The 13480-nt window shown below is 52.9% G+C and overlaps 1 protein-coding gene across 3 annotated transcripts in view; it reads left to right on the top strand.

Moving 5' to 3' along the window:
- Positions 1–13480, top strand: part of WHRN (whirlin) — a 64386-nt gene that overhangs the window by 25512 nt on the left and 25394 nt on the right. For 2 of the 3 annotated variants that reach the window (XM_036394059.2, XM_036394056.2), the window contains one exon: positions 11890–12015. The exons of the other annotated variant lie outside the window; for it this stretch is intronic. In XM_036394059.2, coding sequence (XP_036249952.1) covers positions 11890–12015 — 126 coding nt within the window. The remainder of the gene's footprint in view (positions 1–11889; positions 12016–13480) is intronic. 3 annotated transcript variants of the gene reach the window in all.

Here is a 13480-nt window from a genome sequence, read left to right as displayed (position 1 = left end):
TGGAATTACATGAGATATTGGGGAGAAATCCTTCCCTGGCACGGTGGGCAGGCCCTGGCACAGGGTGCCCAGAGCAGCTGGGGCTGCCCCTGGATCCCTGGCAGTGCCCAAGGCCAGGCTGGAGCAGCCTGGGACAGTGGGAGGTGTCCCTGCCCACACCAGGGGCAGTCTCCCATTCCTCTGGGAGAAGAGCAGGCTCTGGGGAGATCTTAGAGCTCCTTCCAGTGCTTGAGAGGACTTGGGAGAAGGTTGGGAAGAGATTTTCATGAGGATGGGCAGTGATGAGACAAGGAGGACTGGCCTTAAGGTAAATGAGGGCAGGGCTGGATGGGATATTGGGAATTAGGAATTGTTCCCTGTGAGGGTGGGCAGGCCCTGGCACAGGGTGCCCAGAGCAGCTGGGGCTGCCCCTGCATCCCTGGCAGTGCCCAAGGCCAGGCTGGACAGGGCTGGGAGCAGCCTGGGACAGTGGGAGGTGTCCCTGCCATGGCAGGGCTGGCACTGGATGGGCTTTAAGGTCTCTTCTAATCTGTGTCACCTGTGGATGTGGAGGGCTGGAGCTCAGAGTGCATTCCTGCCCTTCCTCCTGCAGTTCAATCTTTCCTCAGGTGTTCTTGTGAGGCTTGCCTGGGTCTCTTGTAGAGTTCTGTCTCTAGAGGGTCTCTTGACAGTTCTGTCTTAGTAAAAAAAAATACCCCTCCCCAATTCTTCTCTTCTGCAAACACTCTGAGATAAACCAGATTATTTTCCTTTTCTTTTTTGGGGTGAGGCAGCCTGAGTGAAAACCCTGGTGAGGGGAAAAGGAGCAGGGAAGGAAATGGCTTCAGTAGGGACACCAGGACATTGTGGCCAGTGCTGGGCCTCTGACAGAAGGAAACCATCAGCACATCAAATTTCCAGCCCTGCTCCCTGGCTGAGAGCTGCCCTCCTTTAGCAGCCCTTGGTGTAAGGGAAGCCAGCCCAGGCTGTTTGAGCTGCAATATTTGATCTCAGGGATTTGATGTCTCCTCTGCCACACTTCCCATGGCCAGCCAGGCCTGCAGAGGTGTCACTGCAGAGTCACAGTGCTCAGGTGCCCCTGCAGGGAGGGACAGAGGGACAGGGAACCTCATCCTGTACAAGCAGGACGTGCTGTTTCCACCACACGCAATATGTTTCCAATAATGTTCCCTCATTGCCCCCCATGGAATATCAGGAGTCAGCACTGCCTTTCCAGAGACACAGAATTGCTTGGAGCCTTGGCTATTTCCATCCTTTTGTCCTGATATCACTCTGTCTGTGCCCAAAATGTCCTCAGCTCCTGCAAGGGTCTGTGAGCTTCCCATCTTAGCCAGAGGGAGAGAAAATTCTAATACAGGGTGAGGCAGTTTGCTGATGAAATATTCATGTGGGCCACAAGGGAGAAGGGCCTATTATTTTTATTTTAAGGAGAGGAGGAAAGCAGGCTCTGCTGGCTCTGTCCCCACCCCCTGCCACCCAGTGTCACCTTGGCAGAGCAGCAGCAGCTCTGGGCAGCTGTGGGGAGCTGTTCCTGTGCACAGCCCTCCTTCAGTCCTGGCTGGGTGTGGGTGTGAAAGGCTCAGACACTGGAGCTGGGTGTCCCCTGCCTTTGGGAGCCCCAGTCATTGGTTTCTCTGGGTCTGCATTGAAGGCACTTGAGATGATAGTTCATGTTGGGACTCAGGTGTTTATTATTTCTTATCAGTAAAACAGTCTCACTACTGTGAGTTCAGCAGCTTTTCATTAGAAGGCACAAAATGGCCAACAATCTCTTGGTACAAGGTCTTTTAAGTCTAAACTATCCAATTAAGAGCTGACACCTGGATTATTTTCCCTTTTAACCCAATAACATTCTCTGGAAAAATCCCTTTGCCCAGGGTTTTTCTCTTGGGAAACTGAGAAGACTCAAAGAAAAGGAAAACAATTCTCATCTCATTTGCTTCTCCTGTGCTGTGCTCATGTGGAATGTGTTTGGAGATTGTTCACCCACAGGTGATTGTTCCATTGCATTCTGCTGGCAGTTGTTTGCACTCTTTGGCCAATCAGGGCCAAGCTGTGTCAGGGCTCTGGAGAGAGTCAGGAGTTTTCATTATTCTCTTTTTAGCATTCTGTCTGTATCCTTTCTGTATTCTTTAGTATAGTATAGTATTCTTTAATATAATATAGTATCATAAAGTAATAAATCAGCCTTGTGAGAACATGGAGTCAGATTCATCATTCTCTCCCCTCAGCCTGCATTTACAACATTCTTCAGGCACTGGAATATCCCAGCCTGTCTGGCTGCCTCCCTCCAGCCCATCTGCATGCCTGGAAGGAGGGTTTGTCACTGGGGTTGGGGGTTGGTTATCCCAAGGCTGAAGGATTTATTAACCAAAGGCCTGAAATGGAAAGCAGCACTGTGAGGAGTGTGATGGTGTGACTGAGCTTTCCAGGGATCTGTGGGACCATCCTGATGGGATGAGGAGTGTGATGGTGGAACTGAGCCCTGCATGGCTCTGTGTGCTCGCCCTGGTGGGATCAGGTGTGGGATGCTGTGACTGAGCCCTGCAGGGCTCTGTGTGCTCGCCCTGGTGGGATCAGGTGTGGGATGCTGTGACTGAGCCCTGCAGGGCTCTGTGTGCTCGCCCTGGTGGGATCAGGTGTGGGATGCTGTGACTGAGCCCTGCAGGGCTCTGTGTGCTCACCCTGGTGGGATCAGGTGTGGGATGCTGTGACTGAGCCCTGCAGGGCTCTGTGTGCTCGCCCTGGTGGGATCAGGTGTGGGATGCTGTGACTGAGCCCTGCAGGGCTCTGTGTGCTCGCCCTGGTGGGATCAGGTGTGGGATGCTGTGACTGAGCCCTGCAGGGCTCTGTGTGCTCACCCTGGTGGGATCAGGTGTGGGATGCTGTGACTGAGCCCTGCAGGGCTCTGTGTGCTCACCCTGCTGGGCTGAGCTGTGGCACAGGGTGGTTGGGCTCTGCCTCCCTCTGTGCAGGGTGCTCCAGCCCCCAGCATTCCCAGCCACCTTTTTCCTGTGGGCACTGGGGTTCCTCTAGTCCAGCTGTGGGAGAATCCCCCTCAAAGGGATTTGGGGATTGGGATTTGGCAGCTGGCTCGGCTCTCCCCATCCCCTTCCAGGCTGCCCTGAGCTGGGGCCAGGGGCTGTTCTGGGGGAGCAGAGGGGGTGCTGAGATCTGGGCCAGGTTTTTTGTGTAGACCTGACCTAGCACTGGAGAAGGGAGGTGAGGATGAAGGGAATGTTGGGCTGAAGGAGCTGCTGGCAGGTTCAGCCTGTGGTTGCCAAGGTGTTAGAGATCCTTGTTCTCCATGGCTGTGCTGTGTGGGGCAGGTGCTGGATTATCCAAATTTAGCACTTTCCTGTTGTAATTGTTCAGTTCAGTGTCTCCTCAGAGTCCTGTGCCCCCAGAGGGAGTCACCAGTGGTCAGGAAGTGTGAAAGGAAGGGTTTGCAATAGTGCAGAGCTCTGGGAAATGCTGCTGGAGCCAGGCCAGACAGAGCAGCAGGTGACAGCCCCCAGCCCACCCCAGGATGTCACAGCCTGCTGGAAAGCTGGGACCTGCTTCCCATGCTCACCTTCTGCTCCAGAGCACTTGGATTTTTATTGTCTGTCCAGGCTCAGGGTCCTCTGGATTTGTCACAGCAGCAGCAAGAGCCATTTGTGCTGTGAATTGTCATTGATGGACTTGTGGGATTGACAGCTTATTTCATTAAAAGCACTTTGGAAGCCCTCAGACAGTGCAAACTCAGAGGTGCTGCTGAGCTGGGAGGAAGATGAAGTGTGCAGAGCACTCTGGCAGTGCTGGGAGTTCTCTGAGAAGCACCATTCCATCAGCTCAATTGGTGCCTTAATGTGCTTATTGCCAGGGGAGCTGCTTATTCCTGCAAGCTTTTGGTGCAGCAGAAGAAAGAAAACATAATAAAGGGAGTGTGAGCATCTCCTCAGCTTCAGGCACTTCTGAAGCCAAAAGTAGCAGTAATTATTATTAAAAAAAAATAAAATATCAGTGCTAATAATGCGTGGCTTGAATGTTTGAGACACTGCTGGTGCCTACTTGAGCATGAAGGATAAGAGATGCAGGAGAGGGAAGGAAGGATTTCTCTCTATTAGTCTGTAATGACATTTGCACTGGGAATGATCCAGCTCCCCACGTCTCTCACTGTTTGCTTGCTCTGGCCTTGCTGGGGTTTGGTTTTGTTTACAGCTTGAGGGATATCCAGGCTGGTGGGGGGCTGGTTGAGTTCCCTGTGGGACTGGAATATGGGATGGGAGCCACTGGTGCAGGGTGTCCTGGGGATTAAGGGCAGGGAAGGGTTTGGGTGAGAAAGGACCTTGAAACGCCATCTAATCCACCCCCCTGCAGTGAGTAGGGGCATCTTCAGCTCCATCAGGTTGTCCTGAGCCACATCCAGCCTGCCCTTCCACGTTTCCAGGAGTCACCCTTCTGCCTCAGGCATTCTGTAGCTGTGTCCCAGCAGATTCACCCCAAAAATGTCCTTTGTGTCACACCCCAGCCCACCCTGAGGGCAGCACTTCCACCTCTTGGTTATTTCAGGCACTTGCAATGCCTTGTGCAGGCTGAGCTAAAAGAGAGACTGGGCAGAGATCAAGAATAAAGCAGGGATTTATTCAAAGCATCTCCTCCATGGATCCACCTTGAGCAGCACAAGAGCCCAGCCAGGGCTGCACCCAAGATGAACCAAAATGGTCCCAAAATGCACGGCCAGGCACGGGGTCTCTCCCTTGGATCAGTTCTGCTCCATTTGCACCTTGCAGTTCATTGTCCCATTCCAGCTTTAGCCCCTGCAGTCCCACCCTGCTTGTTTTTCTCTCTCCAGCCCACGGTGTTTGTGCTCTGGGGCTGAGATTTGGGTCATTTGTCCTTGGTGCCCAGCTGGAGCAGGAATTGTTTTGTCTCCCTGCTCTGTGCACAGAGCTCAGCATCCCCTGATGTGAAGTTCAGACCCACACACTAAAGCAGCACAGAATGTGAAAAATAGAAAAGCTGAACCTGAGGCATCACTTTAGGCAGAAGCAGCACCCAGAATTGATGTTGGTGTTTGCCAAGCCCTGCCCTGTGGGGAGGCAGCACTGGCTCAGCAGGAGATGGAGCTGGGTTGGGCACAGACCTGGTCTGGTCCCTGTCCCTGTGCTCTGGGTCACCTCCCAGCCCTGGGAGCTGCTCCCTGTCCCCAGTGCTGGACATTGGGTGGCAGCCCAAGTCCTGGTGTGGCCTTAGGGTGTTGTCATTATAGAGCAAGGGTTCCATATTGCCAGAGTTTTGTACCTCCCTGATGTTTCTCGTAGGCAGCTCCTCTGGGCACTGCCTCTTCCTTGTCCTCACAGCAGCCAACTGACTCCAGCTCCCCCTTAACCACCCAATCCCCTCTTTTATAACACTGTTCTTATTGGCTACAGCTGTGGCCTCTTAACATCAGGCCTGCTCCTAATCCTTAATAATTGGCTCAGCTGCAACTCTTTAGGGGGTAAAATTACTTTCTATACTACTTTTATTTACTTATGTTCTATCTCCCTGCCTTAGGGAGCTGCCCTGGGCAGGGGGTGACATTGGCACAGCTCTGGTGGCCCTGGCACCCCCAGGACTCAGGGACCACTCTGACCAGTGTCACAGCTAAAGGCTGTGAGGCAGCCCTGCCTCCCCACACTTGCTGTGTGCAGGATGTCTAGACACAAACTGTGGGGTTTCCTTGGGAAGCAGGAGGAGGATGAGCCCTGCCAGCCTCCCCAGGCGTTGTTTGTGTTGTGTGGCAGCAGCAATGGCCTGGAAATAGCTGCCAGCATGGCTGGAACCTCCTCAGCCACCCAGCTGCGTGCTGAGCCCTACTGGGGCAGGCTAATTCCTGCCTGAAAGGCCTTTTTCTAATGGCAAATTGGAATCTGTCAACAGGTAATTCCATAAAGCCAGACAGCAGCAATCCTGTGCAGGAATCAGCTCAGAGCAAGTCCCTCACTGATGATGGCATTTTTATTTTTATTCCCCTTCATTTCCTGCTACAGGAGATGGCAGATGTTTCAGCCTTGAAACAGAAATTAAAACTGTGACCTTGGACTTCCTAATGGTTCTGTGTGATGCACGCAGGAGTCACCTGGGGCTGGCACAGGGAAGGAGGTGGGCACTGGGCACTGATCTGCTGTGGAATGCCTGGCAGAGGGTGGGGGTGACCTTACCTGGGTGTTACTGTGCCTCCAGGACCTAAAGGGGCTCCAGGAGAGCTGCAGAGGGACTGGGGCAAGGACATGGAATGACAGGACACAGGGAACAGCTTCAAGCTGAAGGATGATGGAATTACATGAGATATTGGGGAGAAATCCTTCCCTGGCACGGTGGGCAGGCCCTGGCACAGGGTGCCCAGAGCAGCTGGGGCTGCCCCTGGATCCCTGGCAGTGCCCAAGGCCAGGCTGGAGCAGCCTGGGACAGTGGGAGGTGTCCCTGCCCACACCAGGGGCAGTCTCCCATTCCTCTGGGAGAAGAGCAGGCTCTGGGGAGATCTTAGAGCTCCTTCCAGTGCTTGAGAGGACTTGGGAGAAGGTTGGGAAGAGATTTTCATGAGGATGGGCAGTGATGAGACAAGGAGGACTGGCCTTAAGGTAAATGAGGGCAGGGCTGGATGGGATATTGGGAATTAGGAATTGTTCCCTGTGAGGGTGGGCAGGCCCTGGCACAGGGTGCCCAGAGCAGCTGGGGCTGCCCCTGGATCCCTGGCAGTGCCCAAGGCCAGGCTGGACAGGGCTGGGAGCACCTGGGACAGTGGGAGGTGTCCCTGCCATGGCAGGGGTGGGATGGGATGGGATTTAAGGTCCTTTCCAACCCAACCCATTCTTTTATCTGGGATGTCCTCAGTTTCCCCCACAGAACAGTTTTCCCCTGTCCATGTTTGCTGCCTGGTTTAGGATGGTGTCAGGACAGCCTGGATTTAGGAGCTCAGGGTGATCCCAGCTCTCCCTGAGGGAGCTTCAGCCAGGGGGGGAGAGTGGAAGCATAAAGTGGAAATGGCACCAAAATGCCCTCTCTGGGCCCAGCCTTGGCACTGGAGTGCCAATCACACGGGGGCCAGCCTGAGGGGAAGAGCCCAGGCACAGGGGCTTGGCCCAGGGAATGCTGTGTTGAGGCTCCCAGAGGGACCTGGATCACCACTGGGAACATCTGGGAACCACTGGGAACATCAGCCTGGTCTCAGGTTGAGCTCCCTCCTTGGGCACAGCTGGGCTTGTGCTTCAGAGCTGTGTGTGGGCTGTGGGCCAGGCTGGCAGGAGGGTGACAATGGGACAGCCAGCAGGCAGGGCCACCCTCCTGCCACCACCCAACTGTGCCATCACTGCAGACCCTTGGGAAGGAGAGTGCAAATTGTCGCCTGTGGTCCCCAAGCCCTTGGCATGGAGTGGCTCAGCCTTTGCTTCATCCTGGCAATCAGCCTATCCCTGCATTGCTCCTTTCATCTCTTAGGATTTGAGCTTTTATATTTTCCATCTATGTGTAACCCTGCAGTTCTTTAGTGTGTAACTCCAAACTCCACACACAGTGGGAGCTGCTGCTGCTTTCCCATTTGGGGCAGACACAACAATTCCTCTCCAGGCCTGGCAATCAAGGACCCCTCACTGCCTCAGGCACTGAGATGGAAACAAAAGGGAGTTGGGGGCAGCAAACTGGGGCTCAATGACTTCCTTACCTGAAGCTGTAATTGGCAGACGAACCCCCAATATGCAAATGGACCAAACTTATAAAAGTGTGAAACCTGTGACCCCTCATCCATTTTGGGTGTAGGCCCTGGGGGCTTTGTCTGCCTGAAATGGACCTGAAGGCTCTTCCATAAATAGAAATGTGTTTTATTGCCTTAATTCTGTCTGGCCTGTGTTTTTAGGTAGCCCAAAAGTCCTCACCTTCCCTCCCCAGGCTGACCCAGCACTCTCCCTTCCCCAGCCATTCCCACACTCTGCAGTGAGTCCCTGAGCTGGCTGCTCCTGCTCTGCCACGCTGTTCCTGGCAGCTCCTGCTGCAGGGTCCATCCAGGGAGCTGCAGCTATTAGCTGATTAAGAGATGCAATTAAGCCCTGAGCTACCCAACTTTCTGGGCTGCCAGCAGGTTTACACACAGCTTGGCTTTGCTGGTTTTTGTGGCTCCAAGATTTCAGTTTCTTTGCCTTTCCTGCCTCTGGAAGTGCAGGTTTGCACACAGAACTCAGGTATTCTGGTTTTGGTGGCTCCAGGATTTCTGTATCCATGACCTTCCTGCCTCTGGAAGCACAGGTTTGCACACACAGCTTGGGTTTGCTGGTTTTTGTGGCTCCAAGATTTCTGTTTGTGGCTCCAGGATTTCTGTATCCATGCCTTCCCTGCCTCTGAAAATGCAGGTTTGCACACACAGCTTGGATTTGCTGTTTTTTGTGGCTCCAGGATTTCTGTTTGTGGCTCCAAGTTTTCTATATCCATGCTCTTCCTGCCTCTGGAAGTGCAGGTTTGCACGCACAGCTCGGGTTTGCTGGTTTTTGTGGCTCCAGGATTTCTGGATCTGTGATTTTCCTGCCTCTGGAAGCACAGGTTTGCTCAGTGCAGGGCAAACCATCCTCTGACACCCCTTGGAGGTGTTCATATGCATTGGTGGGATCCCCTCTCAGTCTTCTCTTCTCCCATAGCCTCCTCATCAAAAAGAATCTCTCAATTGATGCCTTCAGATTTTAGCCTTCATATTTTTCAAGCCCTGTTCTGCATTGGTATAACTCTATAAACTCCATATAAAGTGTTAATTAATCGTCTCCACATTTTGGCCAGGCCAAACAGAGCAGCTCACGTGGCAGCCCCTGAGGAGCAGAGGGACAGGGGGTATCTCTTACTCCATCTGATGCTCTCCCCAGCTGGGGGGAGCAGCTTCTCAGCTTACCAGGATAGTGTTAGAGGGAAATGGAAATGTCTGCCTGCAGAGCTGCCCTCCTGGAGCTACCCCCAGCACACAGAAATGTCATTTGGGCACTTACAGAGGGAATTTTGCCATTCCCAGTCTATTCTGGTGTGATCTGTGATTCCAGGCACCTTGCTGCATTTCTCTAACTTGTAATTTTTTCCCAAACTGCTGGGGAATTTTTTGAGAGGCACAGCCACGATGGGGTGAAAAACTTACAGCAGGGAAATCCTAAATTTCCCCGTAACAGCATTTCAGTAAAGTTGAAACTTTTCCTAATTTTCAAAAGCACTCAGCCAAGTGTTCTGTGGTCCAGAGCAAGGTTTCCCTGTGAAGAGAAAACCAAAGTGCCCTTGGATGTGACAGGCAGCTGCTCCTTTGGGTGGGTTCAGTGCCCAGCTCATCTCCCCAGCCTGGAGCATGAAGGTCTCTGTAATTCCTTTATAATCCTTCCATGCTAAAATTGTTTCCAGCACTTTCTGCCCTTTAAAGCAGCGAAAGGAAACCCAGGGAACATCAGGTTTTTCAGAGAAGGATGCTGGTACAGGTAGTTGATGTTTTACAATTCTTATTCCAGCTTTGCATCCATTTCTCTAAATCCAGAATTTGGAGCCTTAAGTAGATTTGTGTCCTGCTGCTGATTTCTGTGTTTCTGTCACCAAGACAGAAAATGGTTTTCAATACCAGCCACTCTAAGGCTGGCCTGAATTCCCTCTGTGATGCTGTGTCCTCTAGAAAGATGGATTAATTACTGACCTGAAGCTGGGAATTATTTTTCCATCCAGGTAAATGTTCAAGATTTTGGTTTGACTGCAGTAAAAGGGTTTAAATATAAAAGCCCTTCACAAACAGCTTGTTTCTGGCTGTTTCTATCAGTGTGAAACACATTTTGGCTTTTCTCATTTGTTTTTATTCCTGCTGTCTGCTTTTATCCAGAAGTGACTCAAAACTTGGGAGCAAAGCAAAAAAATAACCCCGGAATTACTCATTTTAAAAGTGTCATGCAGGGAGTGAACAAAGGCCAATTTAAATGGAGAGTCCTTGAGGGGGCTGAGCACAGGATTACTCTGCTCTCCAAATTCCCACCTGAACACCCAGATATTGTCAGGCCTGTGAGGAAGAGAGGGTGGATGAAGGCAGATGGAAGTTGGGTTTGCAATCAGCATTTGGTGGGGAGAACATCTGCCCAGGTGCTGCTGGCAGGTTGTGGGAAGTATGAAATGGCTGCTGCAGGATGTGCTGGATCTATGGAAAGGGTTGTCCTGGCATTGTTAATTGGAGATAATCAAGCACATGATTATCCCTGTGGGGTTTGTCCTGTGGGGAGTGCCTGGAGTGGCCCTGCACAGTCAGCTCTGCCCAGGGAAGGGCAGAGGGCTGGAGCTGGGCTCATGCCAGGCTGGGTGGAGGGGATTGTGCCATTCACATTCTCTGATAAAATCCCTTTGCCCAGGATTCTTCTCCTGGGAAGCTGAGAGGCCTCAGAGAAAAGGAAAACAATTCTCATCTCATTTGCTTCTCCTGTGCTGTGCTCATGTGGAATGTGTTTGGAGATTGTTCACCCACAGGTGATTGTTCCATTGCATTCTGCTGGGAGTTGTTTTCACTCTTTGGCCAATCAGGGCCAAGCTGTGTCAGGGCTCTGGAGAGAGTCAGGAGTTTTCATTATTCTCTTGTTAAGCCTTCTGTCTGGATCCTTCATCTATTCTTTAGTATAGTATAGTATTCTTTAATATAATATAGTATCATAAAGTAATAAATCAGCCTTGTGAGAACATGGAGTCAGATTCATCATTCCTGCCTCTGTTGGGACATTCCCTGCAAATCCAATAGGGGATCATGGCTCTGTTTGCTCAGGCAGCAATGCCAGAGGGGGAATTCACAGCCAGTGCTGCCTGGCACCACCCCACTGCTGCTCCTGGGGTTCTGGGGGTTGTTCTCAGGTCTCTGCCCCAGGGGTGCGCCTGTGTCACCATCCACTAGGGCAAGCGGGGTCGTGATGGTTCCTTTCCAGATCCCAAAAGTGCACAATACAAACAGCAGGGGACTGGCAGTTTAATCACAACAAATGCACCTTCATTGAGGGCCAACAGCAAATGCAATAGAGGGATCAGAAAAGAAAATAAAAGATAGAAAGTCAAAGAGGGGAAGGGGAATATAGCTACCAACAAAATGGAATCCTCATGGTCCAACCACAGATTCACCGTTCATGGGGGTTCACCAAAGTCCTCTCAACAGTTCCAGTTTACAGAGTCTCAATCCAAAGGAGAGGCATCTGGCCAAAAGGTGGGGAAGATCCATGGGCCATTGTGTTGAGACCCCTCAGTCTGTGGGGCAGGTGTGAGTGTGCAAGGACAAGGCACCATTTATCAGAACCTGTGGGGCAGGTGTGAGTGTGCAAGGACAAGGCACCATTTATCAGAACCTGTGGGGCAGGTGTGAGTGTGCAAGGACAAGGCACCATTTATCAGAACCTGTTCAAAGCAGTGTTCTGTGAAGGCACAGCGAGCACACCTGCAAACAATCACAAAACATCCAGAAAATGTCCACCTCAGCCAGGCCAGAGCTCCTGTTGGGGTCTTCAGGGTCCTTGTGATGATTGTGAGGCAAATGAAGGAAACTCCAGACAACCTGTAAGAGGAGAGAGTGGAAAACTACTGTGGACCAGCTGATTTGCTGGCCTTTAATAAATACTTCTATTGTCTTTATCTGCTCTAGCCTCTGTTCTAGGTAGCCACTCCAAGACATCACACCTCCCTGGGTTGGGGGAAGAGTTTTCCATTAAAGATCCTGGCTGACAATCCACCCCCATGTGCTGCCCCTCATGTAGCTGAACCTCTCAGCCCCCAGAGCTTTTCCTCCTGGTTCCCACTGCCTCCTCAATCCCACAGGAGCTGCTGTCCAGCCCAGCTCTGTGGCTGTGTCCCACCCCTGCTTTGGACACCACATCAATGTCTCTTCCTGTTCCCCTGCAGGTGAACCTGGTCCTGAATGAAGGGAAATCCCTGGGCCTCATGATCCGAGGAGGGGCAGAATATTCCCTGGGCATCTACATCACGGGTGTGGACAAGGGCTCCGAGGCAGAGAGCACTGGCTTGAAGGTGAGAGTGATCCCAGAGAGGGTGGCAGGTGACCAGGAATGTGTCCAGGTGGGGTTGGGATGAGACTCCACCTCATCCCTGGGCAGCTGGGGATGGCAGAGTGCTCTCCAGGGCATGCTGGGGATGGCACAGTGCTCTCCAGGGCATGCTGGGGATGGCAGAGTACTCTCCAGGGCATCCTGGGGATGGCACAGTGCTCTCCAGAGCATCCTGGGGATGACAGAGTGGTCTCCAGAGCATCCTGGGGATGGCAGAGTGCTCTCCAGGGCATCCTGGGGATGGCACAGTGCTCTCCAGGGCATCCTGGGGATGACAGAGTGGTCTCCAGAGCATCCTGGGGATGGCAGAGTGCTCTCCAGGGCATCCTGGGGATGACAGAGTGGTCTCCAGGGCATCCTGGGGATGACAGAGTGCTCTCCAGGGCATGCTGGGGATGGCAGAGTGCTCTCCAGAGCATCCTGGGGATGGCACAGTGCTCTCCAGGCCATGCTGGGGATGGCACAGTGCTCTCCAGAGCATCCTGGGGATGGCACAGTGCTCTCCAGGCCATGCTGGGGATGGCACAGTGCTCTCCAGGGCATCCTGGAGGTGGCAGAGTGCTCTCCAGGGCATCCTGAGGATGGCACAGTGCTCTCCAGAGCATCCTAGGGATGGCAGAGTGCTCTCCAGGGCATGCTGGGGATGGCACAGTGCTCTCCAGAGCATCCTGGGGATGGCAGAGTGCTCTCCAGGGCATGCTGGGGATGGCACAGTGCTCTCCAGGGCATCAAGGGGATGGCAGAGTGCTCTCCAGAGCATGCTGGGGATGGCACAGTGCTCTCCAGAGCATCCTGGGGATGGCAGAGTGCTCTCCAGGGCATCAAGGGGATGGCAGAGTGCTCTCCAGGGCATGCTGGGGATGGCACAGTGCTCTCCAGGGCATCCTGGGGATGGCACAGTGCTCTCCAGGCTGCAGGAATGCTGCTGCCAGCTCCCTGCAGAACCCCAGAGGTCAGGCTGGCACCTCTGCCCACAGCCCTGGCTGGGCCCCAGCTGTGTCCCAGGGATGTTGGTGGCCTCATCAGCAAGAGGGGCAGTGCTCTGGGGCACAGGATTTTGAGGCAGGGACAAGAAGAGGCACAGGACAATTTGTAGAGGTGGAAGGGGAGGGACTGCCTGGAGCTGCCAGGGGTGTTTGTCCCTGTGCCAGGGTCAGGATCCATCCCCTAAACCCCAGAAGCCTGAAAGTTTAAATGCAGCATGAGAAAGAAGAAGCTGCATTGTTTTCCTTGGTGTTTTTTCTGTTCCCTGGGTTTGCTGCACAGGGAAAATCTCTGCTTTTATTCCTTTTGCATCCCCTGGCAGTGAGGAGATGTCACAGGGACAGTCCCAACAGTAGAACTCCTGGCTGAATCCCTCCCTGCCTGCTTGGAATTCCAGCAAACACCCACACTCAGCAGCCAGAGCAGTGCCAGTTCCCTGCCCT

The sequence above is a fragment of the Molothrus ater genome, chromosome 20, assembly GCF_012460135.2.
Source record: "Molothrus ater isolate BHLD 08-10-18 breed brown headed cowbird chromosome 20, BPBGC_Mater_1.1, whole genome shotgun sequence".
NCBI lineage: Eukaryota > Metazoa > Chordata > Aves > Passeriformes > Icteridae > Molothrus > Molothrus ater.
The sequence above is the reverse complement of the archived record's forward strand: the minus strand, read 5'-3'. Positions and strand labels throughout refer to the sequence as shown.